The sequence below is a fragment of the Trichinella spiralis genome (genome assembly GCF_000181795.1).
Source record: "Trichinella spiralis strain ISS 195 chromosome Unknown Scfld4, whole genome shotgun sequence".
Classification (NCBI taxonomy): Eukaryota; Metazoa; Nematoda; class Enoplea; order Trichinellida; family Trichinellidae; genus Trichinella; species Trichinella spiralis.
The window spans coordinates 9,218,217-9,244,456 of record NW_003526943.1 but is presented as its reverse complement, the minus strand read 5'-3'; the positions used below and the strand labels follow the sequence as shown (position 1 = coordinate 9,244,456).

General features: G+C 35.7%; 8 protein-coding genes across 8 annotated transcripts; 3 read left to right on the top strand and 5 right to left on the bottom strand.

Moving 5' to 3' along the window:
• Window positions 1–411: 411 nt before the first annotated feature.
• On the bottom strand, window positions 412–1,514 carry Tsp_02242 (hypothetical protein). Its single transcript, XM_003378030.1, has 4 exons — window positions 1,428–1,514; window positions 1,035–1,374; window positions 594–975; window positions 412–472 (listed from the first exon to the last, which is right to left on the bottom strand). Exons 1-4 carry the CDS (start codon window positions 1,512–1,514, stop codon window positions 412–414), a joined length of 870 nt encoding a protein of 289 aa, XP_003378078.1.
• Window positions 1,515–1,551: 37 nt separating this feature from the next.
• Tsp_02243 (protein EFR3-like protein) lies at window positions 1,552–4,208 on the bottom strand. Its single transcript, XM_003378029.1, is given in 6 exon segments — window positions 1,552–2,019; window positions 2,034–2,774; window positions 2,818–2,923; window positions 2,952–3,384; window positions 3,910–4,064; window positions 4,102–4,208. 6 exon segments carry the CDS (start codon window positions 4,206–4,208, stop codon window positions 1,552–1,554), a joined length of 2,010 nt encoding a protein of 669 aa, XP_003378077.1.
• Window positions 4,209–4,952: 744 nt separating this feature from the next.
• On the bottom strand, window positions 4,953–9,089 carry Tsp_02244 (putative ENTH domain protein). The gene is made up of 10 exons (XM_003378028.1): window positions 9,015–9,089; window positions 8,687–8,938; window positions 8,432–8,605; window positions 8,046–8,082; window positions 7,729–7,979; window positions 6,293–6,346; window positions 5,925–6,183; window positions 5,706–5,843; window positions 5,406–5,639; window positions 4,953–5,149 (listed from the first exon to the last, which is right to left on the bottom strand). Exons 1-10 carry the CDS (start codon window positions 9,087–9,089, stop codon window positions 4,953–4,955), a joined length of 1,671 nt encoding a protein of 556 aa, XP_003378076.1.
• A 1,657-nt stretch (window positions 9,090–10,746) lies between these two features.
• On the bottom strand, window positions 10,747–11,048 carry Tsp_02245 (hypothetical protein). The gene is made up of 2 exons (XM_003378027.1): window positions 10,954–11,048; window positions 10,747–10,879 (listed from the first exon to the last, which is right to left on the bottom strand). The coding sequence occupies exons 1-2, from the start codon at window positions 11,046–11,048 to the stop codon at window positions 10,747–10,749; spliced, it is 228 nt and encodes a 75-aa protein (XP_003378075.1).
• Window positions 11,049–13,277: 2,229 nt separating this feature from the next.
• On the top strand, window positions 13,278–15,337 carry Tsp_02246 (bestrophin-1). The gene is made up of 3 exons (XM_003378026.1): window positions 13,278–13,409; window positions 13,443–14,130; window positions 14,859–15,337. The coding sequence occupies exons 1-3, from the start codon at window positions 13,278–13,280 to the stop codon at window positions 15,335–15,337; spliced, it is 1,299 nt and encodes a 432-aa protein (XP_003378074.1).
• A 545-nt stretch (window positions 15,338–15,882) lies between these two features.
• Tsp_02247 (hypothetical protein) lies at window positions 15,883–16,764 on the bottom strand. The gene is made up of 2 exons (XM_003378025.1): window positions 16,564–16,764; window positions 15,883–16,491 (listed from the first exon to the last, which is right to left on the bottom strand). The coding sequence occupies exons 1-2, from the start codon at window positions 16,762–16,764 to the stop codon at window positions 15,883–15,885; spliced, it is 810 nt and encodes a 269-aa protein (XP_003378073.1).
• Window positions 16,765–17,586: 822 nt separating this feature from the next.
• Window positions 17,587–20,830, top strand: Tsp_02248 (putative E3 ubiquitin-protein ligase MGRN1). Its single transcript, XM_003378024.1, has 13 exons — window positions 17,587–17,613; window positions 17,913–18,060; window positions 18,376–18,485; window positions 18,550–18,638; window positions 19,066–19,212; window positions 19,278–19,395; window positions 19,451–19,520; window positions 19,593–19,765; window positions 19,824–19,958; window positions 20,017–20,133; window positions 20,229–20,425; window positions 20,500–20,632; window positions 20,717–20,830. The coding sequence occupies exons 1-13, from the start codon at window positions 17,587–17,589 to the stop codon at window positions 20,828–20,830; spliced, it is 1,578 nt and encodes a 525-aa protein (XP_003378072.1).
• A 2,740-nt stretch (window positions 20,831–23,570) lies between these two features.
• Window positions 23,571–25,905, top strand: Tsp_02249 (putative nudix hydrolase 6). The gene is made up of 6 exons (XM_003378023.1): window positions 23,571–23,615; window positions 24,809–24,930; window positions 25,050–25,232; window positions 25,258–25,414; window positions 25,475–25,621; window positions 25,675–25,905. The coding sequence occupies exons 1-6, from the start codon at window positions 23,571–23,573 to the stop codon at window positions 25,903–25,905; spliced, it is 885 nt and encodes a 294-aa protein (XP_003378071.1).
• Window positions 25,906–26,240: the final 335 nt, after the last annotated feature.

Sequence of the window (26,240 nt, the reverse complement as noted above, 5' to 3'; positions counted from 1 at the left end):
ATGGAAACAACCTTATACTGAACTTGCAGATCTACCATATACATACACAGCAGAATCCAAAAATAGGATTTAGAGTTTTGGGGATTTTGTTTCCACAATTCTAGCTTGATATTGGCAGGTAAATAGTTACAATTGATTTGTTTAGTTTGTAACAACATCCTCTCAGTTCAGTTCTCTTCTTGTCAAGTTTTTTTTTAATTTATGAAATTATAATTTGCAAAAAATGCATATAATTATTAAATAAACTTAAATTAACAAAGGTACAATTAACACTGATTGATCGATCTTCTGTTCAGTGTTGACTTTTGCGCTATAATACGTAAGTTGAAATGAATTTAGCAAAAACCAATATCCATTTACTTTTTTCAACATATTTTTCTATGCATTAAGCGCACAACGTGTACAATGCTATCACATAACGATGCAACGACAGGGTGGATATTTTGCATTCACCACAACAGTTATCCAACGTCTAAACGAAAAAAAAGCAAAAACAACAGCAACGAGAGCAACAGCAGTATCAAACAAGAATAACAACAACAACAACAATAATAATAATAATAATAATTGTACTAATAAATTAATAAACAAACAGTTCGGGAAATTTCGACCGTGCCGTTTTAGGTGTGCTTGTCCTTTTGGATTCGTCCTGTTGATCGACATTAGCCAAGAGCCGTTCCACTGTTCTGTTCAAGTTGGAAGAATTGCGTTGCTGCATTTCAACCAGTTCATTAAATGGTAATTTCTGAAACATTTCGATAGTTTGCTTGCAACGCTCCTCTTCTTGCTTGAGCCAATACTCAGTCGGCTGGTTCAACACTTGCCGCAGACCATCTACTGTGGGCGGGAATGGAACCCCGTTGTGCACAAGCACCGGTTCCAATTTCCGAGACAAACGACGCAATTTCACACTGTCCGACGATTCGCCACTGTCACTTTCCATTGACATACTTCGTCCATCCATCGAATCTGAACCTTAAAAAATTGAACAAATAAATATACAGATAATTAATTAATTAATTAATTAATTGTACCAAAAACTGACGATTGGACATTAATAAAATTGAAAGAAAATGCACGATTCAATCTTGTAGTGTCGTAATCGCGCAACTTCAACGCGTCCAGCAAAGTCTGCTTTTCCACAAGAGAACCGTGTTCAACATCAACATGCGGCACCAAATCAGCTGAATCAGCATCTACTGAAACGGTTCCGTTCTCTTCTACTGACAATGGAATTCTGTCATCAGTCTGTTCGAACAGCTTCCTCTGTTCACATTGGACAAGAAACCTCTCGGCATGTTGACTCAACGCCGGCATGGCCATCAACTCGGATACCAAAAACACGTACTTGGAAATCATGTATTCAAATTGTGTCTGAATAATAAAATTTCATTAAATATTCAATTGATTTCAATACCAATAATCACCACCTTCTGCCCTTCGAAACAGTGATCATTGCGCAACACATCATTCCCATCATCATCATCATCTTGGTGGCCAACGTCGACGGTCATCAGCAAATCTTGCCAGGCGAGCACCAGACGAAACAGATCAACAACGACCATCTCGCAGCCGACTTCCAGAAACAACAACACCATGGTGAAGAAGATGGCGTCGAAATTCTGGGCCGTGTTGTGCTTCATCAGAGCCGCCTTGTATAGCATCGAAATCAGGCTTCTGCCGCAGCGTTGGACAAACGTGGCATCGCCTCGGGTGCATTTTTCCACGTTGAACTGGGCCTTTTTCAACGCAGCCAACGGGACCACTCCGGCGAACTGGTGCAACGTTTCCAAATTGCCGTGACGGTCGAGCAGCGTGTGCAGAATCCGCTGCACCAGCAAACGCACGCCGCTGTCGTCGACCAGGGCCAATTTGAGCAACGGTTCCAAGAACGTGCTGGTCAGCACGGTCGCCAGATGGCCAGTCTTGTACTTGGTAGCCACTTGCAACAAGGTCCGCGTGAGCACGTGCTGCAGAAAGGTGTCGGCCAAGCGGTCGCTTGTCTCCAGCGGAACTTTGCTGATGATGAATACCATAATTTCCACTTTCTGGTAGTCGGGCAGATTGTTGGCAAAATTGCCCATCGTGTTGATCAGCAAATCTTGGTAGGCGCGTTCTCGGTCACCGGGCGCCGGCTCCACCAACTCTTCCTCGGATTTCGCAGTCCGCCTGGTCGGGTGGTGGGATTGAAAATCGACCGACTGGCGCAAATGGCGCAGCATGCTGTTGAATATTTCCAAAAGACTGGGACCGATGCTGGCGTTGGCCGCGATCACCACAATTCTCGAAAGCACAGTAGCGATGCCGGTTCGCACCTCGGCGGTGTCGTTGCTGTGCTTGTCCAAATGGCCAATGACCGCCTGAATGACCAAATAGCTGTACTGGGCTTGGACGCTGTACATCAGCGCTTCGAAGCAGCTGACCGCAAACGAGGGCGGCGTCCACATCTCGTGGTAGTCGAAATGGTTCAGCGTCGGCTGAACGACGTACTTGATGTTGCCAAACGACGCTTTGCCCATCAACTCGCGCAAACACGAATCCGCCAAATAGCACGGCGTCTCTTCCAAATCTTCCTGGGACGCCGGCTCATTTCCACCACCACTGGTGCCTTCATTGGTCAACAAATCCGGCGCCTTTTTGCCCGGATCATCGACCATATCCACATCGTGCATATTGTACAACAGCGACGGTACAATTTTATCCATATGCTGCTTGTCCCAAATATTCGCCTGCAAATCATCGCTGGCCGTTTTACGCACCACCCCGCGCAGACCCTGCACGTTGAAAAAAACACATCACAAAAAAATTAATAATAACCAATGGAATGGAATGGAATGGAATGCAACTAAACTTTACCCGAATACCGGCAGAACGCAACTGACGACGGCACTTCAAGTCGGCCGCGTTGCTGTGACACAGCGCGCTGAATTTGCTGATGAAAAAATCATAACGCCTGTAATAGCTGGGCGCGTCCTCTTCGATATTGCAAAAGCTGACAAAACTTTCCGTGGCCAGCAGTTCCAACGCCGGCAGCTGGGTCTCCAACAGGCGGTGGACCATTTTCAAATAGCTCTCCACGTAGAGGTTCAAGCTCGGCGAGCCGTGACAAGCGAACAACAGCTGACTCATCGCCTCGACCGCCACTTTCACATACCCGATACGCTGGCGGTAAATATCCCGTCCCAAGCAGTGGGCCAAATAGCCGCCGATGCGGTCCAACTTCTCCGGGTGGGATATCGCGTAGAAGGTCAATTTCTGCATGTTCGACTTGACCAGACCATTTTCCGCGGTCGACGGATATATCGAATCGACCAGGCGTCTGTATCGCGGCTGGCACGTTGCACAACAGCCACAAAAATAATAATTCACACGCACCATAGCTGTCTGAATAGAACAGAATTTGATAAATTCAAAAAATAAAAGCATGCTCGCTTAATCACTTTCAATATTCGCATTCATCATTCGGTAATTTGACTACACAAAAGATGACTAAGAAAATCAATAAATTCATCCACAACAACAGAAAATACAAAATTTTCGACTAATAACAAAAATGATTAGCTATTTTTCTTCCTACAAATCTTGAAATATTGTCAAATCAAATGTCTCACGTGAATCTACCATAAAAAATTTATTAGTAGTGAGAAGAAAAAATGAAACTAACTAATGCACATCTACGTCACTGCGTGTTGATCACACACGCACTGCATCAATTGAAATCGACCTTCACTTAATAAGCTCTATTGGCAAATTGATCGCATTCTCGTCAATTCATCAATTTTACAAACAATAAATATATCTCTAAATGAGAGTTTGGAAGGATTTAAAAAAAATAATTAGAATTTTCTCAATGCTCTTAATCAGCTGATTAAACAGTGAATGTGAACAAAAATGCGATCACTTACTTACTTGATAAGAATGTTAAAAATTGACCATCAGCAGCAGCAGCTGCAGCAGCTTCTATTGTTCTGTATTGCTGTACACTTGGCTTGGCAAGAAGCTGACGTCGACGGTATGTATCAATGCTGCCCTTGTGTTTAAGCGCCAATGGTAAACAACATACACTGGTAATGATCAGTCATCGCAAACAAACGCTGCTACTGTGAAACAATCATTATCAAATCATCAATCATACTGATAAGAAAAATAAATACACTGTCGCCATCAGCTCGATTAAAATCAGCAGAAGCACAAATGAAATTAGTCATTCGGTCAAACAATTTATTATGATCATCATCATCATTTCACTGGAAACTACAGCAATAAATTCAATGACCAAAATTAGAGAAAAAATTGTTTTCCTGCACTTCAGCTGATTAAAACGTAAAAGCGCGGTTATTCGAAATTTAAGGGAAGCAAAGGCGAAATAAAAAATATAAATTATGGAAGCAAAATCAATATGGCCGTGTTTAAATGGGCCCCAATAGCAAAAAAAACATACAATCAAAGGTACTTATACTCTCTCTTTCTTTCTTTATATATATATAAAATCTGTACACCTATACATGTAAAGGGATGCGGCAAAGAAAGAAAGAAAAAGAATTAAACGCGTAAAAAGCCATATTCCAACAGTTTCAAATTTATCTCAGAAGTGAAACGCTCAAATTTAAAAAAAATCAAGCAAGCAAATTCACCTAACTTTGTTAGTAAAAAAATTCAAAATAAGCTAAAAAAGCATAGTTTAAAAAAATTAACAAACATCTGCACAGAATCAAAGGCAATCTCACTAGGAAAAAAATTAAAGAAAGGAAGAAAGAATAACAGATTTTTGAAGCAATACTGAAAATAATAGATAGACGGATAAGTTCAACGGCTTAAAAGTGTTGGATGAATATTATTATTAGCCAAGCCTTGCGATGAAACTGATGCTGAATTAAACATGCACACATATAATATTACACAGGAGCAGAGAAATAGAAAGGGAAAACAAACAAGCAAAGAAAGAAAGATTTTCAGAGAAAAGGATTTGTGCTCGAGGGCCGCTGTGGCTGCAACGGTTGAGGCAACGCCCAACTGCCGCTCTGCCCCTGCGCGGTAACAGGATTAGCCATAGAGCTTGCCGATCGCATGTCGTTCAACGTTGGTACCGGTCGTTGCTGAGCCATGAATGGATTGTTCGACGCTCCGGACAAAAATGGGTTGCTTGTAGCTGAAATACAAATTTCATTTCCAAAAAAGCTGACTCATATGATAAGAAAAAGCAGAATTATTAAGAAAAGAAACTGTCATTTCAACAGCAGCATGCCAGACATTTTTTCACAGTAGTGAAATAATGGTCAATTACAGTCCTATCCTATGGGAAGTGGGTAAATTACAAGCAATAATGTCAAACTTATTTCAACTATGTTTGAAAAATAAAGACTTCTTTAATTCATAAAATTTGAAAAAAAAATCAAACGCCAAACCTGATGGAGGCATGCCAGGCACTTGTGGTTTAGCTGGACCAATAAGATTATCCAAATTAACCAAGCTAGAGTTTTCGCCTAAAAAGCTTTCTGGTGTTCTTAACGTGCGTTTTGAATTCGATGAATCATTATTAGTGCCACTGGTATTGACACCAAGAACATTATTTCCTGTTGACGTATTCCCGTTGGGCATAGCGGATGCTCCCGCAGCAGGCGTCGGTTGGAGAATACTTTCTGAAAAAAAGGAATATTTCATAAATTCAAAATCTTTAAAAAACGCTTGCAATAAAAACAACGAACCAAAAAAATCAGAATTGGTCTTGTTCACTGAATGCTGCGCAACATCGATAAGCCGTGACGAATTATTGTTCATCAAACCACCGGATACCGTTGGTTGACTGACACCTTGATCAAGAGGTGCCCAAGGATCATTTTGCGCTAAAAATAATAAAAACACAACATTCAAATTTCTTTTCAAAGCAACATTTAAAAAAGATTAATATGCAAAAGATTTAGTACCAATCGAACCAACGTCTGCTGATTTAGACCACGGATCAGACACCGCTGGAGTAATCAAATCCACAAGAGGATCTGATTTGACTGGTTGATTTGCACCCCAAGGATCAGATGCTGCCTTCCCTGGTACAACTTGAGCCTGTCGCCAAGCATCTGAAGATGAACTCGCTTGCCATGGATCTTTCTTCGATGGCGTATCTGCTGTTGACCACATGTCAGTCGATGAACCTTGTTGCCAAATTAGTAGATCATCCAACTGGCTCTAAACAATTCACATGAATATGATGATGATGAATATGTAATGGTAAAAAAATTAATATTAAAAAAATAATTAATAACAAATTGTAAATTAAAAATTGAACATCAATAACAGCATGCGAGTGAATGAATGTGAAGACATGCTGCTGTATAGCAACAATTTTTATCTGAATAAAATTTTTTGAATTCTACGAATATATATAATAGCATTTCGTGTAAAACAAATTTTTACCGAAATATGACACTTCAAAAGTAATACAAGATTTTGCTATAAAACAGGATAAATATATATAAATGAAAACTGTCACGAAATTTTCTGAAATTCCAAATTAAAGAAAAAAAAGTTACATAAAAAATAATTCAAATAAATTTATAAAATGCCTCTTGATTTATATAAATAAATGAATAAATAAAAATTTAAAAAATTGCAATCAAAGTGAAAATGATGAATGCTAAAACGGCCATTTGCAGATAAGTCAAAAATAAAATGAAATTTTAAACTGTGATAATGTTTCACCATTTACGAACGACCACATATTTTGTACATTCTCAGTTTACTTACACATTTAATATCAAAAGCTTGTTTTTCACATTGTTTAAAAAATACATATTTTACGAATATTCTCTTGTAATATAAACGTAGTGTTCAAATTACATCATTTCCTGTACTATAAAGTGCCATGCAATGAATACAAAATATTGAAAAATGTTCGTTGAGATCATCGAGTGTAAAACAAGCAAATAAACATAAACGCGCGCAAACTAAAAGCAATTTCATTGAAACCACCAGAATGATTCTTGAAAATAAATTCGCATTCTTAGAGTAAATGAAATTCGAATGTTTGAATATGAAAATACAATGCGAATATATTTGCGTTCATTTGGGCACAAAAGTGAGTTTTGAGCTACAATCTATTCAAGCAGTACAAAAGTAAAATCTAAATTTAAACATTTCTATAGATACAGAAGACATATGTGAAGAGACAGATGTAAGAATATTCTGAACGTAAGTCAACATTTAAACGATGGAATAAATTGTATTCAACTATACTATTATTTATTTTATACTTCCTTCGAAAAAGAAAATTAATGAACATTAAAAGAGAATCATTTCGTAACTGCTGAACAACAATTTAAACTTAAAAATTCAAATGACTTCATTTGAAATACTGATATAAAAAGAGAAGAAATTACATGCTGTGATAATAAACAAAAAAAATTTGTTCAGAGCTTGACGGCTGACTTTTTCCTCTTCAATTAGCGACAAATGCTAACGCAATAAAGGTTAAATAATCATTACGTCAGCAAAATAATAATAATAATATTAAAAAAACAACAACAAAACATGCAACAAAAAGAATAGCAGTGCTCGATGATAATTGCTAGTGAAAACGTGACGATGCAATTTGATAAATTAAAAAAAAATTACACCACGGATGATATTAATTTTCAGTTTGCACATTTTGGTCCGGTTTGATGAAATTGTGCAGAAGAAAACAGAAAATTGAAGCAAGCTCAGAAATAATCATAATTTACGCTAGTTGCATACTAGATCCGTAAACACAGATCCCACTATACTGCTTACCGGTTGTTGTTGTTGTTGTTGCTGGTTGGAGGAGTGGCAATCTCTGTTCGCGTCCGCTTGGCTTTGCTTCAAAGCAAGCTGAAAACGCGCATCGTCGTCTCTTCGGGCGTTTTCCTCTTTTTGTGCTTCTTCTTTGCTTATTGCCAAAGCAATTCGCAGTTGCAATTCTTCTTCACCCAACGACGACGGTCGACACTCTTCCAGATGCGAATCGCCTGAAAAATCAATTATCATTTTATACTTTCTAATTAATTTGAAACAAAAAAAAACATTTTCCTCACCGCGTAAACCTGAATCCAAATGACGACTGGCATGAGTCTGGAAAAGAATTCAAATTAAAATTGTAATTAAAAAAAATTATGTTCAATCAACAACAACAACAACAAGGAAAACATATTGACAAGGCTTAATGATCGAGCGATTAATGAATGACGTGGGAAAAACCGGTGCCACAGAAAAGGAGTGGATCCGAAAATCGACCTGCTCCATTTCCAAAAGCTTGCTGACCCGACAGTGACTGGCACTTGTATCGTACGCATCAAAATCGTAGCCAGGGGGTGAGAAAAATAGCGCGACAATTACATCACAAGTAAGAAGGAAGAAAATTGTTTCAAGGGAAAAGAGAAAGAGAAAAGAAACAAATAAATAAACAAACAAACAAACTCACCGATCCATCGCAACTGATACCCATGCCGTTCTGGGTGAATCGCTTCCGGGCTATTTGTGCACGGGTGCGTTCGTTTTTCAGCCTCTCTTCGTCTTTAAGCAATGAAACAAGCTGTTTCGCCTTTTCCCGAACGTTGATCCCTTGATCTTTGTTATCTTCAACATATTGAAAATCCTTCAAAAAGAAAAAGAAAAACAACAACACGATTAGAACAACATGTAAAAAAATTTTTTTTTTCAATTCACTTCAACCGACCTTCAACGTTTGAATGGCATAAATGTTCTCGCGGCATTGTTGAGCGACTTTTTCAGACCCGAGCTTGATCAAATAGTCGAGCAAAACCAGACTCTTGTAAACATGGCGCCAGTTCTTGCCGTGGTCGTTCAGTCTTTTCCAGATCATTTGCATTATTTCAGAAAACGCCATCGCGTTGAACGTCATGTCTGCAATTTCCGACATCAAACTGCTCGACGGTCCCCACGGATCGTTGCTGGTCGCTTCGCGCACCTGAAATGAGCAAATATTAAAAAAAATTATTCAGAAATTAATTCCAAATTGTACTCAACAATCAAAATATGCTTACTTTGACTTGAGCGTCCGAATAATTGCAAGCCACATTTTTAACATGACGACGTAGTGACGGCAAACTACCGATCATTTCAACTTCTCTCTAGCAAATCAATTACCGTAAATCAAAGTGGGGAACTTTTCAACTTTCACCGAGGAAATTTTCACTGGGCAGAAACTGACCAAACAATCCAATCGTCCGTGACGTTTCAAAAATTCGAACCGAACGAAGCAGTGAAAAAAACGGTGAAATTTTGTTTAGCTGCTTTGAATAGACAAAAAAACACGCAGAATCGAAAAGCAAAAATTTAATCAAGTGAACATTTATCAATGGAAAAGCAGAAATGGCAGAATCTTTCGACAACTGTCGCGAGAACTCATTCAAACTGCGACACGAAAATACAGAAACGCACCCAGGCCGAAGTACAGTCATTATTAAGAGTATGCAAGTACAATTTGCTTTTTACTTAAATTTCATTCAAATTTGGAAAAATATAATTTCTTAAATTTAAAACCTTTGCCTAATATCACACTCCAAATATGATAAATGATAGTTTTCATTTATATCTATTAAAAATTCTAGCACTCTGCACTTCTTTTCAACTACTGCACAGTAATTTACATAACTTTTTTGCAATAAAGAAACTTCCGTTTAAATGAATATTTTTGGAAGTACTAAATTTATAACTTGAATATTTACAAATTTAAATAAAATACTTTATAAAAAATTTTATGAAAATTAAGCGAAAAAAATTGCATTTGTACATTTCATTTGAAGACCCTAGTGTTAGGAAGTGAATAAATAGAAAAAAACATGGGATACAGTTTCCTGAATTTTAAAAATACGAGCAAATATTAAAAACAGAGCAAACAACGATATTTATTTCAAAGTTGAATGACACGTGAACATCAATGCTCAGTTATTTTTACAAAAGCATGCAAGCAATGGTTGCTTGCTTTTGTTCATTGTAATAAGATAGGGATCAGATTTGCACAAATTTCAAGTAAAAAATTTTTTACCCCCTACTATTGTACGAAATATTGATTCTTTGCAGAGAAGAGTGTCTTTTTTTGTATTCCCTAAATAATTTATTATTTCTCAGGCCCTGTTGTGTGAATAAAATTACAGTAAGATGGATTTGCGTCAGAGAGTTTTTTTTAAAGAATGTCTTGATGACAATGCAGTTTTTGTTTGCTTTTGTTGATCCAGATTTCAGGATCAGTGTTTCATTGTGTGCAATAAGAAAGCAAGCGATCAAGGGGCTCAGTTAGCCTGGCTCAATCCTTTGATGGCAGTACAATTTTTTAATGTCAAATTATTTTAAGCAAATTGCATTTGTAGAAATTCTAAATTCATACAGACAATTGTGCATAGTATATAAAATAAGTAAAACCAATAAACAACCAAGAATTTTTAAGCAGAAAGAGAATAAAATGCAGTTGAGAATTTATTTTTATTACAAAAATGATTTTGATCTTCATTTGATTGATTTCATCTTACAAAAGAGCAGGACATAAATCAGATGCAGGTAGAAAATTTTTTTAATAATATGAAAAATAAATTATAGCATGCAAATTTGTTATTTCATTATTGGAATGAAATTTTAAAATTAAAACAAATGAAAAGAAGTTTGTCATTAAAAGTGTTAATTTAATGTATTTATTTGGAATTCAATTCTACTGTCTGCACCAATTGTGGTTGCACAAAGTCAAATTGACAAAATATTTTTTCTCTTGACACAACTGGTTCAAATAATGATGAATAAAATGCAGAAAAAAATATCATCAAAGCTTCTCGTAACTTTCAAAAACAGTCCTTGGATACCGCTGCATATCAAATCGGCGAAATTGTTACGTAATATCAACTGAATTATTAATAAGCTAAAAATAAATATTAAAAATCATCAATGGACAAGATCAGTTTATGATGAAGCAAAATGTGTAAAATAATTTACCTGTCAAATCGAATTGCCTGTCCAGCAAACGTGAGCTGGAACAACATGATTAGAATGCTTTTTCTCCATTCAGAATCAACGTATGAACACAGCATGAAGTAGTTGCGTTTTGAAGCAATAAAAAATTGTTACTGAAAAATCTTTTTTTAAAGAATTATTTTAAAATTTTTCAAACGAACATTCTTATATTATAAAATTATTTAATGTCAAATTGAGATTTTATCTTTTTGTTTTTGCTTCAAAGATGAAGCGCAAAAATTGATGTTCAATTTTCAAATAATTTAAATATTTAAAAGGTAGCAATTTTGGATTTTCTCTAGGAATGATGTATCTGAAAATTCACTTGTGCATTCAAATTTTTTTTAATTTGAATGCTGACTGTTATATTTATTAATCAAACAAAATGTTTTGCATTTGAATAATTTAAAAATTATCATAAATGATTGTTAGAAACAAAAAGAAAAGAAAAGAACTAGATAATGATGTACAAGTATTAAGAACGTTGCATTGTTGCTGATTCGTGTAAATTTGTAACAGTGTAACCCAGTTGGTGTTTAAAAACCTTCGGAACGTGGTGATGCATAATCAATTAGCAGTCTTGGCAGTTTGAAATGCTTTTCACGGATTGCGTCCCAATTTTTACACCATTTCAAAATCAGCATCTTTAATGGGTATTGATAAATTCTGTGAACACTTTCACGTTCATAACTAGGTGGTGATAATTTGTCTGATGTACGTTTTTAAAATTTGTCACTTTTCTGTATGCAAAATTTTGAATTTGAGGTTATTGATTTCGGAACGTTAACATTTGTCTTCAAAATTTAACACATATATTATTTGTTCTCTTTTTTTAAAAATATTTTCATCAATAAAATCAGAGCACAATTAACTCTGCCAGCTTGTCATGAAAGCTGAATTTAAAAAATCCAAAAATTACCCTGGTTATTAACCTTTTTCAGAATATGCATAAATTTTGCGTTATTTGCAAAGATTTGCAATATATAGATAATAATAAATTTCAGTATTAACAAAATCTGATAGAAAATTCAAGGCAAAACTTTTGGTGAATACAAGCAATTCGTCAAGCATTTCTGATGCTTGAAATTTATAAAGAACGTAAAGGTTAAATAATCATACGCCTATGAAAATGCAATTATTTAACCTTATTTGAATGAAAATTATTAATGTACATGTCATTTGTATAAAAAAATATTAATATGACAATTCATTTATAGCAACATGTGAAATAAACATTTCCATAATTTTACACGCGTACAAATTTTAAAGTGTTGAAGGGCACCATTTGGAAAAAACACAAAATACGACGACATTTTACATTTTTAAGTTACAGATTAATGCTTCGAATTACTTATAAATTCAAAAAAACCCAGTTATTTAACATTAAATGACATCACTTTCTGTTTATAAGTGACCATTGTCAAGTGAAAAGTTAAAAAAATTTTCAAACTGTTTTGACCTATTTTTATTAAAAATAATCAAGATGATTCATCTTTGTACAGATGTATAAATATAATTAAACAGTTTTTAAACTTGATGATTTTATTAAAAGCATGCGCTGCTTGTGGGCAAGAGATGGAATAACAAATGCATACAATAGAGCAAGATATTCAAATATGATACAAATAATGTTTGCATTACCTGCGTTGCATAGCAAGCATACATTGTGGATGGTAATTTAGTAAATAGCGTTGATAATTCAAAAAAATTATTATAATTTGTAAAATTTCCAATTGCAACAGCTTATTTACCACTTTCTTATTTGTTTGTTTGTTTGTTTGTTGCTTTTTAATGCAAACAAAATTTATTTATTGTCGTCGGATGTCTGTTAAAATGAAGATGCCAGTCGGCTTGGTTTGTAAAAGAAAGGTGAAAAGTAAAAAGCTGCATGAAGGTGCTTCATTGCCGGGGGCTGTGCTTTTTCAATTTGCAATATTCTACAAGCACCAACAACGACGACGACGACACGATTAACTTTTGCCAGTCCGCTGGTGACGATAGTGATCAAAATTGACTGAATGTTCCGGCCGGTTTGCATCAGGTGACCCTGTATGCGTGTTACCAGCAAGCCTGCCACGCCGGCGGCTTTTTCACCAATTGCTGCAGGATGTTGCTGCATGTTGGAAATTGACTTGCCGGAAAATTAAAATTGCTCACCGAAAGCTGCTCGACGACGAACGAAGCCAACGAAGAGAAAAAGGAAAAGCCAAAAATACAGAAACAAAAAAGCAGAACAAAATACCTCGAAATTCGAATATTGGCTTTTTGGTTAGCGGTGGAGGCTGTTGGGACGTTGACCATTCGCAATGACCATCTCGTATTCGGACAATTTTGGCAGATTGTTGCTGAGGTGGAAGGGCAGTTTGTGGAAGTCAATTTGGCGAGATTTGCTCGTCTATCTGCTTGCCTATTACATGATCAATCTGATTTATCGGAATGTGCTGAATGAGGAACAGTCGAAAAATTTCCAGAAATTGGTCATCTATTGCAACCAGGCGACCAGTTACATACCGATCACATTTTTGCTTGGCTTTTTCGTCTCGATGATTGTCACTCGTTGGTGGGAACAGTGCACTTATGTCATGTGGCCGGATCGGTTCTTGTCTTTCGTCTCCGTTTATGTGCCCGGACCCAAGCATTTGGTCCTCCGACGGACCATCGCCCGTTGGTGCAATTTGGCTTCGGCGTTGTGCTGGCGTGGCATATGCGTGAGAACGATCAAACGTTTTCCCACGCTCGACCACTTGGTCAAAGCTGGTCTGATGACCGAAGATGAGCTGCTCACTTTCGAAGCTACCGAAGCTCCCTACGGCAAATGGTGGCTTCCGTTGATTTGGGTAAGCAACCAGTTGCGGCGGTGTTATGAGGAAAAGGTGATCGACTCGGTACTCATGTCCGACTTGATAAAAGAATTGCAAAGATACCGCAATGGATTCGGAATGCTGGTCATGTACGACTGGGTTACGGTACCTCTGGTTTACACTCAAGTTGTGACCATTGCCACGTACGGATACTTCGCCATATGCCTTATTGGGCGTCAGAGTAATGGCCAAAGCGAAGATCCAGATTTCTATGTACCCATTTTCACTATTTTGCAATTTCTATTCTACGTCGGTTGGCTGAAAGTTGGTGAAGATTTGATGAATCCTTTTGGAGAAGGTAATTTTTTGCATTCATTTAAATTACTAAATGATTATTTGAAAATTAGTATCAATTTTATTTGTTCGAATAATTTTTATTGCAAATTCTTTAAAGTCCAAATTTTAAACTTCAAATATGCATAGCTATTAATATTCTTTTATAAATACTTTAAAATTCATATCAGGATTGATTAATGACAGTCTCAGATTCACGCTGCATTATTTTTATTCTTATAAATATCATTTTGGTGCAGTACATATATATTAAATGAATTTTATTTTTACAAAACTAACTCAGAAGTTTCAGTTATGCTTTTCCCAAGTCATATTTATTCAAATTGAATGTGGTGTATTTCATTGTTTATTGAACAATTTATTCGAACATTTTTGTACATTTCAATTGCATTAAATGACAAGATATTTATAACATAAATTATTTTGTAAAATTAAACAGGAAATTTAGCGCATTTCACAGACATGTTCTAGATTCTTTAATAGATAGCGTTGTTCATCTTGCAATGCAATGTATAATTTTTATGGAAACTTACTTTTTTCATTTTATTTATCATAATGAAATTCACCTTTATCATGAATGATGCTTTCTTATATTTGTATAAGGGAATAATAATAGCATTGTTAATTTAAAAACTGAATTTTCTTTCACGAGCATTTAGCAGTTGATGTTTATCAATTTGAAATACTGAATAAAAAGCAGGTTGTCTTGTATTATTAGCTAATGTAATTTAGATGATGATGATTTTGAACTAAACTACGTTCTTGATCGGAATATTCAAACTGGCTACTTGTTAGCGGAAGATCTGAGTGACCAGCTTCCGCCAATAGCGGAGGATGCTTACTGGGGCCAGAAAAACCCTGTCGTACCGTACACGCGAGCGTCGTTGAAAAAACGCGACAACATATTTTTTGGGCATCTGACTAAGCTGAAGTTTACCAGTGAAGATATGGATATGGTGGACTTGAGCTTTGAAGACGAGTTGCAAACTAGGAAGAAGACTCTGGAATGGCCATCGATGCCTCTACTGAAAGCAAGCTTGTTCTTATCAAAGAAAAAAAACAGTCAAGCAGGTAAAAGTACTACCCAAGCCGAGCTTCTTGAAGAAGGTTATCAACAAGAAGATTTTGTAAATATTTCTCGGCATAAAACAGAAGCATCATCGCAGAAACAAACTGACCAAACGTTATTGGAAAACTGCATTGAAGAATGAAAGAATTATATTTAAAATAGAAAAAAAAGAACCTTCTTCGACTGTTCAGCCATTCTGGCATTATTACGTTTCAGAGTAAATGTCATTCATGGTGATGAAAAGAGAAGTGCTTCAATTGAAAATCAATGCTACAAGCGTATTTGCAATTTTTTGCGGTGGTCAACCACAACAGTTTGTTTGTTTGTTAAAAGTTGTAATTTTAAATATAATAAATTAAGTTTAAAAAATTTGAATTCAATTTTCAATATTAGCATGGAAATCGTAAAAGCATACTGAATTATTGAAAAAATCACTATTTTTAATCATAATAATTTGTTCCAAAATAACTGAATGATGTACTGTTTTCTAGGACGGAAAATCATAAACATGGTATTTCACTTTTTACTGTCAGGTACAAATCACCACTAATGTTTACTGTAAACACAGAATTGGTTGGTCGTTCCAATAATATAAAGTTAAAAGCAAACTAATTCAAAATGCTTCAGTAATAAAATAGATTTAAAATTCAAGTTAGGTGATACATTTGAAAATATATAAAAATTTCTTCAATTAACATTGTAGTTTAAAAGCTTGTTATGTTGTTTATTGTATTTGTTTATTAAAAGTTTTTTGATAAAATTACAAAGAAAAATACGCAAAAGTATTGAATAAAGAATCCACAAAAAGTTATAAAATTGCTGAATCACTTGTTTCTTGTAATCTTTGTAAACCTTGTAATCTTCATCCATTTCTCTAATTGAGGAAGACAGCTCTTGTGATTTGGTACTCTCAGCCATCTTAATCAAGTAACCTCTTTTGTTAGATCCAGATGTTACTGGACCATAGAGATGAACTAAGTAGACACCACGAGGATTGCCGATCTCATCAGGTAAGTATTTCTTTATCAATTCATCCAAGTATGCATAGTCTGGCGGTGTAGTGTACTTGTGGTTGTTCAACGTTGGCTCATGTTTCTTCGCCACCTTAATAGCAATATATGATAGTTTTCTCAATGCCACGCCTCCCATCGTGTTGATCCAGAATGCACCGAACTGCATTATATCGCCGTCAAAGGGTGTTAATTGCCACTTTGGAATTCTCAAGTTGCAAAGCTCCTTTCCTTCTCCACCTGCTGCCTTCCGTTCAGTAGTTTCTGTAACAGATGGTTTCATGGTCTTTTGTTTATAACCATGGAAAGTAGCTCGAGCATCTATCACGGCGAAGTGAAAGACATTCCACTATTATACTTTCGTGGTTAAGTCATCTTCGTTCAAAAGTTCTTCATATGACCCTTGCAGGTCTTCAGCGAGGGAGAATATACTATCCATTTCTGCAACCATGGTTTCAATTCTCTCAATCTCGGCATTTTTAGCACAACGGTGCTGAATTTCCATCATCATTTTCGTGCGATAGAACTTCTTCGTAAGTTCTTTAATCTTCTTGGTCATGTCCCCTTTCATTCTGTGCAATCCTATTACTGTTCAATTACCGGTTCAAAGTATCTTTGAATTGATTGTCTTGGAGCGCTCGGTTTGGTTCCCGGCTCGTGGCACCCAAATATAAAACGGGTTCCAAAATCAGGTTAAATAATCGATCGTCAGGAAGTCCATCTAGTATCAGAACGGCAATTCAGAATTCAGATGCGCTCGAAATCGTTCATCACCCTGGGTGGTAAATCAAGTAGTTTCAATTCGTACCTACTAAGAAATCGTTCAACAAGGTTCCGTGAACAGTGATAACAATACATCTCTCGAATATACAGAATTCATACTGTAAGATTATTTTACGATAAATATAGATAGATTGACTGATTGACAAAAAATAGGAGGATATTAGGAAACGATTTCGAGCGCATTTGAATTCTGAATTGCCGCTGATACTAGACAGTCATGTAACGAGCCGCTCTCTCGGGCAGGCTCATTCACCTCCGTAAACGCGCTATTAGCGCATTCGTCACTAAGCGACGACGAGCCGGTGTCGACCGGTGGGTTTCCCCGCGCGGTCATCTCCGCTTGGCTTTGCTTCCTTTTCTTCCGGCTTCACACTTTCCCGATGACATTATAACAATCAAAAGACAGGTAGAGAGTATAGTGCTTATTAGCAACTACGAACAAGGACCGTCCATGATACGCCACAGCCAGCTTTCCGAACCAACTACAACCACGCTCCTTTCCATCCAAGTCCTACCATATTTCTCCTCCGATCTTCAAGTCCAAATCCGCTTACGGTAGCTTCATCTTTCTTCCGCTTCGTTGTCTGGACAAATAGAGATGTTAGCTCGGGCCGCGTCCGCTACAGTCAGAAGAACCTGATGATTGATTATTCAACCCGATTTTTGGAACTTTTTACATTTACTTTATGATATATAGTTGATTTATTACATTTAGTTTATTAGATAAGTGACAATGCGTCTTCTGAATTTTTTCCATTTTAAATTGTGAATTGTAAATTTGTAAAAAAATACAAAACATAATTAAACAAATTTTTAAATTTAACTTTATAAAAGTAACATGAAACAGTATGAATTAAAAATTTTTTTGAAGAAACGTTTTCAAGTTATAAAAAAAATTGTACTTGCATTCTCTGTTTTCTGTAGGTTTCTTATTATGATGCTCTCACATGCTCAGTGTACAAGCTGGTGAGTCGGGTTGTAAGGGGGACATCTCGGGGAGCATGGGAATTTCAACCAGCAGAAGCAGTCATTCATTGGGGGATGGTTCTCAGTCGCCAACATTTTCGTACAAGTTTCCTCCAAAAACAAGTATGAATACAATTTTTTCATTCAAATTATGTCTATTGTGTTATTATTCGAACGATAAAAAATAAAATAATATTTACTGTTGTGAGGAAAAAATTATTTTTAGGTGCATTTTAAAATTTAATTTTTATTTTAATTTAAATTTAAATGTATACTCTGTTAAATGTTTAATTTTTGCTATACTATAGAAAAGTTCTGCTTATTAATGCTTGTTATTGATTGTTGCTTCAGGTGAATGTTTTCTTCGGTGCATTTATTATTTATAGTTATTGAAATTGCATGAAATTATGATTATTTGTAGGTTCCTTTTTCGGAACTCACTTTATGCTTGGAGAAGAAAGATTTGAAACGCCACAACCTGAATCATTTTTATTTGGTGAAAATTTAGATTTGAATTTTTTGGGTAATCCGGTGAATGTAAGGTTACTAATTTTTGTTTTCTGAATCAGTCTAATTCTTTTTGTTTTTCTATTAGTATCCTTATTTGCATCAGTCAGCATCGGAGCCGTATAATGTATTAAATTGTTTGATTATCATACGCCGCGATTCTTTGAAATTTGTCAAGTATGTATACACATAAAAATTTGAAAAAAAAAGATGTGTAATGTTTAGCATTGAACGAAAAGGTCGTTCTGCAACCTGTTTAATGAATTTCAAAGCATTTTTTTGTATTCTGACTCTCCTATTGTAGTTCTTTTGCACTTATGTTGATTGATTTTTTCATATCAGGATTGATTAATGAATGTTTTAATATTTTTTGAAGAATAGATTTTGAAAAGAAGGAAAAAAGTTTTCCCATACAAGACTAAACAACTTTTGTTTTGATAGTGGATGAAAAAAACAGTATGTAAAGTAGTTATGTAAATTTTTATTATGTCAACTGAATTAAATGAACATTACCGTGAGACATGAACAATTTAAGCGGGGCAGTTTTGATTAGTTGCAATTTCATTTGATTATTCAAGAATGTGTTTTGTATTTTTCCTTTTAGAGCACGATGTCCAGCTTCCGATACTGAAAATCAAGAAAATGAAACTTCCTGCCGTTACAATATTGAATTTGTATTCGACTGTGATGCTCCATGTACAATCACAATTTATTACTTTGCTACTGAAGCAATTAATGCTGATGGATTTGGGTAATAAAACTGTGATTGTTTTATTACATTTAATTGAACTGATTGATAATAATGGATATTTTTAGTTATGTTTCTAAATGTCCTGATTTGACATCGAAATCGTATCATTATGAAATTGGTTCGAATCAATTGTTTAGTCAGTCGGAACATATATTTGATCCTTCGTTATATAAATCTTCAGAAGTGGGAAATTGTTCGAAGTTTCAGTCTATCATATCATATAATTTCAAATTTTCAGTTGGTTTATGATGCGGATAATGAAATTATACCTATTGTCATTCATTGTACTGTGGAAGCGCAGGCTGGAGGTGAGCGTTGAATGAAAAATTATTCATTGTATAATTTTATTTTAAATTTTGTTTTATAACGTATATTTGAAGAACCAGCGCAATCGCACTGTACTTACGCTATTGCGGAACGTTCGGCAGAAGGCCAAGGATACGTTTTGAAGCCATTGAAACAGAAACTGTTTATGCACGGGGTCTCTTATTTGCTTCAAGAAGTATACGGACTGGAGAACAAGCATGTAATAACATCCGCTTCGACGTCACAGGTAGTGGAGTTTTGGTTTTATATTTTAAAATTGTGTGAAAAAATTATTTTTTTTGCAGAATTCGTGTGGCGATGACAGCAGCGATTGTTTTGTGGAATGTGTAGTTTGCATGTCAGAATGGCGGGATACACTGATACTGCCTTGTCGTCATCTGTGTCTCTGCAGTGGATGTGCTGAAACACTTCGATATAAGGTATAATGAAGTGATTTCATTTTAATATTTAAGAAAATAAAATTTCAAATTAAAATAGGCAAACAATTGTCCAATTTGTCGATCTCCGTTCAGAGCGTTGCTTCAAATGAAAAGTGTTAGGAAAGCTGAATGCTCACCGGTATCAATAATTTGCACATCTGCCTCAGATGGAACCGTAAGTACAGTGCGATTAATAATCAGTCAATTAATTGTTTATGATTGTGAAATAAAGAAGAGGAAATAAATAAGTTTATTTATTTTTTGTTTGAGATATCCCACGAAACATCTTTTCCAAAGAAATATGAATCGGTTTCACTTATCGAAGCTCTCAATGGACCAATGGGAAATTTATCTGATCCGAAGTGTCATAATATTGCCGGAACGCATAGCATGTCTTCAATTGCTGTACAATCACCGCGTGGTGCTTCTCATGCACAGCGCAAAGTGAAGCCGAAAAAAACGTCCAGGTTTATTTATTATTTTGTTGTTGTCGTTGTTGAATAACTGTGCAAAATTATTATGCATGTTGTTATTTTTAAAGACCATTGTCTTTGGAAGTTCAAGAAGTTCTCACTCCTGAAGATATAATGCTTCGGGTTTTCGAGCCCCGCTCCAAAACTAGCCCTCGGCTTCAATTGCCAGAAGAAGACGACGGTATAGAAGAACTTTGCGAAGTTCGATTGTCACCGTTTTTTTTCTGATTTTTTATTTTACTGTCTCGTTGCAATTGTTGTTCACTGTTTGGCGTTGATTTTCAGGAAACACTACCTCAGTCGGTGTTGAGGATCCAATGTACTGCACCAGCTTGTGAAGAAGGTGCAGAAGAAGTCAGCGAACCCGAAAACAGGCGTTTGAGAACCCCCACAATGTGATGCAACCGCCATAATCTTTATTTCACTGGTGACACGGTCAAATAAGTTGAAATTTGAATAGGAACAGTTTTATTGCATCTGCTCAGATTTGTTGTTATTCATTTGCTTGTTTTTTTTAATTGAAAGATGTGGTTTTATTCTTTTCTGTGTTTTTACATTTATTTGTGTGCTGTTGGTTGAAAAATGGGGAAATCTGGTTGATAGATTAATTTATCTACTCTGTCTTCTTATTCTTTTTTAATCTTTTTTAAATCCGATTGAACTGCTCGAGCTTTTTATACATGTATATTTTTTTTTCATTCACGTTTGTGACTTTTTGTTCAACGTTGCAAAAGTAAACAAGCACTTTTTTTCGTCTTGATTTTCTTTTTATACAGTAAGAAAAATTGCACTTCAAGCAGTCAAACGTATTTGGCGAAGAACGACATCTGGTCGAGAAAACATTCACACGAGACGCGCACATTTAAGCTGACTTTTTTCCAAATCTGGCATTCAGTGGTTCCGACATTTTTCAAAAGATCAAAGTTCAAATAACGCTGCTTGCAACTGCCGTGAGCTGAAAAATTTGAAATTGTTAATTGATTGATTGATTTTGAAAAATGATGCACAAATTATTTATTAAATAGCACATATATTTGTGTGTGAGTGTGGGTGGGTGTGGAAAGAAGAAAAGAAAGGTGGTTGTTTTTATATTATTATTATTATTATTATTATTATTGTTTTTGACCTTTATTTTTTGTTCAAATATATTTCAATATATACATACGTTGATTGCTAAAGTGCAGACAACTTTTGTCCTCGTCACAGGTGACCTCGTTGATGAATGGCGGGAAATAATTGTCAGGCAGGCGACGTATTGCCTGACACGAACTGCAAAGTCTCAAGAATCCACTTTCAGAGGATCCTCGTTTTTTGCATCCAAACGGTACAATATGTAATTCACCTGGCCAACAAAAATTATCATCATCATCCTATTAGTAATTGATTAATTAATCAAATTTCGTTACCAATATGCTTGTTAGATGAAAAAGTTGGTCTTTTTTCCAATTTCGACGATGGTGAATCGTGCAGTCTTGGGGATTTGTACAATTGGGCCAGGTATTTCAGCTTGGTACGACGGAAAAAGCCCGCCTTGGTTTGTCTGTTGGTGTTGAGCAATTGTCGACGTGCTCTTGAACGGTCGACCGTTGGCGAGGACTTCATCCCGCCCATGGTGATATTGTAAAGTTTGGCGAACACATCCGGTGTGCGCAGGTTGCAATTCTGCAATTCCAACTCACGGACAAAGCCTTCCAAAGCGGCCAGATTTTGTTCCACGCCGACCGCATGTTGTTCAATTTCCTCTCGGCTCTGCAATTGAAAATCGACAAACAAAATGCAAATTATAAAATTTTTTTCAAAAAAAAATTCTTTGTTGTACATCGTAAAAATTTTCTTTGAATTTTTCGAAAAATTTCAAAACGCCCCGCACATCCCAGGCCATGAAGTCTGGATTGTACGTGCCACGGTGTTTCAGTTCGTCGATCAGTTGATCCTTTGTGAACTGTACGCAGTTTGTCATATTCTATACAACAAAGGTAACAATTTTCCTCCAATCAACTGCTGTAATAATAATTATTATTATTTAAATTTTACCTGTAGAAATTTATCCAAAACATTTTGTTGCTTTTGCAACAATAAATCAGTTGCGTTCAAGTGATTTCTGATTGAAGTGAACACATTTGCGTGGTTCACGTTGGACTCGTTGAACAAATCAGCACCATGTTCACTGTTATTATTCAACGAGATATTTTCCAAAATTACCGTATCATTTTCAATATTCTCCACTGTCGCAGTGGTATCGTTGATTATTGCATCGACCGTCGTGTCCACCGTTGCGTTGTTAGCAATGTCGTCGAAATCGTTCAACATTATCCGGTCCATTTTTCTTCTGTTGCTTAAATCTCGGACCAAAATTTGCGTCGACACGGTAAAAGTTTGAACCAGACCAACCGATAAGGGCGTTGGCTCATCGTCGGCGACGTTGTGGTACAATTCCGTGTCGTCGTCGGGCACCAGTGTCCAATTTGCATTGTTCACTACAACGTTGGAATCGTTCAGCGCTTTAGCAGTGGCGTTGGCGTCCACCACCATGACGCTTTTTTCCATTTCTTCAAGTTGTTGACGCACTCGGACCAAAGCAGCGGTCAATTCTGCCTCGTATTGGAGCAATTCATTTTCTGGAACATATTATAAAAGAATGCGAGATAATTTTTTGAAAATCTCATCTATTTATCAACCTGCTTCACATCAATTTTTCATATGCGTAATCAGAAAAATTAATTTATACATTTATGTTGTCTGAAAGAAATATGTATCTTGCTGAAGCAACAAAAAATGACGAAATAATTGAAAAATGTTCCAAATTCTACAACAAGCGTGCTGCTGCTGCCCTTGTGACTTCACTTGACTTCTACTCTGGGTTATTTGGTCAACTGAATCGCAATGTACTCTTTGAAATGACTATCAAATTTTTTGCCCAAATCTTTTTAAAATGCAAATAGCATATTGTTTTTCAATCAGTTAATTAATTAATTAATTAATTAATCATGAATATATAGATGTTGTTTTCTGTTTTAAACTAAAATTGAAATCCAAAATAATAATAGTAATAATTTGATCAAACAGAGAACATAATCATACCTGTACTGTTGGACAGAAAACTTTGATCGACTTGCAATAGTAGAGTTGAATTGTTCAAATGTTCACCGCTGCAACGTACACTGCCAAGCAGTGCAACGATCATGTATGCAAATTCTACCAGAGGAAAAAATGGCAAGAAGGTTGATCGCCAAAAATGCGGAATGATGCTTTTTTCAATCATCGATCAACAGCAATTTCCAGCTAAGCATCAATTGGTTTGATGAAAAGTTATAATTTTTATTTATTTCTTAAATCAATTTTATTCTCTGTTAAAGGAGGAGGGTCAGCTTTAATGGAAGCGGTTGAAAAAATGATGAAGAAGCTTTTAAAATAAAAATGAATATTTTCAAACGCAATCTTATTCACAATCTGGAGGAAAGAAATGATGATGATGATGATGATGCTCCAATATGTACATGAGGTGATGGGAAAATTTTATTATTCACCGGTGGTCCGCGGTGTCACAATAAACCAGTTGACGGTTTTGTCATGACGAACAGTTGCCCAACAACAGTGCAGGTCAGTCGAATGCGCACCAATAAAGTACGGGTCAATTTCGTGATTTGCAATTTCTATTTCAAAATCAAAAAGTCAGCAGGACAAATTTTAATTTTTTTACTTTTCAATTATCACATTTTATTCACGTTCGGCGCAATTAGTAATGGAAATTTTTGTTTTCTATTTCCCTTGCGGATGTCAGTTTTCAATTTACCACCAAAATTTGACCTCTCTGAAAAATGTCCCTTCTGTCACGCCGAGCAGTTTTCAAGCATCGTCGTTTCATTCATTTTATTATTTATAGCTAACCATAATCTCAAACTTTTAATTGTTCAATTATTTATAAAAAGTACTCCTGCTGTTGGTAAATTTTTCCAAAATTATTCCTGCAGCAGAATCCTGATAACACTGTTACATTTGATCGTTTTTGTTTGATTTTAATTCATCTATTAACTTAGTCTATTTTGAAATATTTTTTATTTTTTCTGAATCAAAACTGAATAATAAATAAAAAACAAATTGTCATTCATGTTGTACTTGAATATTACTTTTTATACTGTATTAAAGATTAATGTTCGATTGATTTGGTGGAATTGTAATTGAATTTTATCTGTGTAAATTATTAAAATGTCACAATTTTTATACATTTTTAGGATTTTTTTCAAAGAAAATATGAACCGAAATTGCATGGGCAAGGTTTATCTTCATTTTAAATGTCGTAACTCTGTCTATCCTAGAAGCAATGTACGGTTGAAAATTTGCTATTTGTTTATTTCGTCATGCAAATTTAATTTTAAGATTCAACGATTCCACGTGCCAGACGATCACGTTAAATGGTCTGTATTTTTCGACGACTACCGGCCGGTGGAATACACTGCAGCTAGTGTTGCTCACGCTCCTTGGGCGGATCCGGAAATTGCGTAATTAAATTCATATTACATTCATCCCAATTTAGCAAATTGCGTTTGAAACAGAAATAGTGATTAAATATAAGAAGAGCAAAAATTGTGTTACAAAGTTTAGCAAGGACTTTTTTCAGACAACCGGGATTCGAACCGAAATTTAACCAAATCGATGGAGCAATAAATCGAATAAGCTACTGCGGGAAATATTCCATATTGAACGGCAGGCCACTGAACCCAGTTGGACGGACTGGCATGAGCGGCAGAGGATGTCTCGGACGTTGGGGTCCAAATCACGCTGTTGATCCAATAGTGACTCGGTAATTCCAGCAAACAGAGTTGCAGATTATATCCGATTGAAGCTTTTTTTGTTTTGCATATTCAACACAGTTGGAAATGCCAAACAGACGGTACAATTCAAGTGAATGGAACAACTAATCGGCCAATTTTGCAATTCATTTCAGTACTTCGAGGCGATTCGCACGAGTGGGCGATTCCTGGAGTTGGAATTTATCAATTTATAGAGATGAAAAAATAAACAGAAATTCAATATTAATTCCAGGGTATGGTCGATGCAGGCGAATTAGTGATGGACGCTCTGCAGCGCGAATTTATGGAAGAAGCTTTTGATATTTTAAATGTTTCTTCGCAACATCAAAAAGCCAGCATTGAAAAATTAGTAGCTGAAAGTTTCCAGCAAGCAGAAGTGGTCAGTTGGAATGTTGACTTGTGAATCGAGCTTATCGAACTTTTCATCACTAGATATACCAAGGTTATGTGGATGATCCTCGGAATACGGATAACGCGTGGATGGAAACCGCAGCTTACAACATTCACGACGAAACTGGCGAACAATTGGGCAGCGCTGAACTGAAAGCCGGGAGTGACGCCGTTGGAGCAAAATGGACAGACATAAGTTCAGATGCAAAACTTTACGCTTCTCATTCAGAAATACTGAAAGCTGTCGCTCTACTACATGATGCTCACTGGTAACCCCAACCGTTTTTTAATCTCTATACTGTGTACATTAGTGTGCTTTTATTTTACAATATTTTTTTTGATTGACTTTTTGTGTAACCATTCTCACCAGTGATGATAACTGACTAAACTCTGGTAAAAGAAGACACATCCGATAAGCGTTTTTATTGTGTTACATGTGGAAAAATGCCAAAAAAGTTACTAAATATCTTTATTTGAACAGAATTTAAAAAATAATTTGAAGAAAAAAAACATAACGTTTAAAAATAAAACTTTCAACTCAAAAATTAACAAACAGTGCATTTCAATGCAACTTTTGTAATCAATCGTTTACTGAAGTTTTTTCGTTA

Coding starts and splice junctions, on each gene's coding strand:
- Tsp_02248 (XM_003378024.1), top strand. CDS start 17,587: ATGTTAGCTCGGGCCGCGTCCGCTACA. Junction 19,396..19,450: donor CGTTATATAAATCTTCAGAA/GTGGGAAATTGT, acceptor TCAAATTTTCAG/TTGGTTTATGATGCGGATAA. Junction 20,134..20,228: donor CATCTGCCTCAGATGGAACC/GTAAGTACAGTG, acceptor TTTTTGTTTGAG/ATATCCCACGAAACATCTTT.
- Tsp_02245 (XM_003378027.1), bottom strand. CDS start 11,048: ATGCTGTGTTCATACGTTGATTCTGAATGGAGAAAAAGCATTCTAATC. Junction 10,880..10,953: donor CAGGCAATTCGATTTGACAG/GTAAATTATTTT, acceptor ATTTATTTTTAG/CTTATTAATAATTCAGTTGA.
- Tsp_02243 (XM_003378029.1), bottom strand. CDS start 4,208: ATGACTAATTTCATTTGTGCTTCTGCTGATTTTAATCGAGCTGATGGC. Junction 4,065..4,101: donor TTGATAATGATTGTTTCACA/GTAGCAGCGTTT, acceptor GATCATTACCAG/TGTATGTTGTTTACCATTGG. Junction 2,924..2,951: donor CGCGCCCAGCTATTACAGGC/GTTATGATTTTT, acceptor CAGCAAATTCAG/CGCGCTGTGTCACAGCAACG.
- Tsp_02249 (XM_003378023.1), top strand. CDS start 23,571: ATGTTCACCGCTGCAACGTACACTGCCAAGCAGTGCAACGATCAT. Junction 24,931..25,049: donor TGGGCGGATCCGGAAATTGC/GTAATTAAATTC, acceptor GACTTTTTTCAG/ACAACCGGGATTCGAACCGA. Junction 25,415..25,474: donor ACGAGTGGGCGATTCCTGGA/GTTGGAATTTAT, acceptor TATTAATTCCAG/GGTATGGTCGATGCAGGCGA.
- Tsp_02247 (XM_003378025.1), bottom strand. CDS start 16,764: ATGACCAAGAAGATTAAAGAACTTACGAAGAAGTTCTATCGCACGAAA. Junction 16,492..16,563: donor AAGATGACTTAACCACGAAA/GTATAATAGTGG, acceptor TATAAACAAAAG/ACCATGAAACCATCTGTTAC.
- Tsp_02246 (XM_003378026.1), top strand. CDS start 13,278: ATGACCATCTCGTATTCGGACAATTTTGGCAGATTGTTGCTGAGGTGG. Junction 13,410..13,442: donor TCAATCTGATTTATCGGAAT/GTGCTGAATGAG, acceptor AAAAATTTCCAG/AAATTGGTCATCTATTGCAA. Junction 14,131..14,858: donor GATGAATCCTTTTGGAGAAG/GTAATTTTTTGC, acceptor AATGTAATTTAG/ATGATGATGATTTTGAACTA.
- Tsp_02242 (XM_003378030.1), bottom strand. CDS start 1,514: ATGACCGTCGACGTTGGCCACCAAGATGATGATGATGATGGGAATGAT. Junction 1,375..1,427: donor GTTTCGAAGGGCAGAAGGTG/GTGATTATTGGT, acceptor TTTATTATTCAG/ACACAATTTGAATACATGAT. Junction 473..593: donor CGGTCGAAATTTCCCGAACT/GTTTGTTTATTA, acceptor TTTTTCGTTTAG/ACGTTGGATAACTGTTGTGG.
- Tsp_02244 (XM_003378028.1), bottom strand. CDS start 9,089: ATGATCGGTAGTTTGCCGTCACTACGTCGTCATGTTAAAAATGTGGCT. Junction 8,939..9,014: donor ATTCGGACGCTCAAGTCAAA/GTAAGCATATTT, acceptor TGCTCATTTCAG/GTGCGCGAAGCGACCAGCAA. Junction 6,184..6,292: donor CATTCATTCACTCGCATGCT/GTTATTGATGTT, acceptor TGAATTGTTTAG/AGCCAGTTGGATGATCTACT.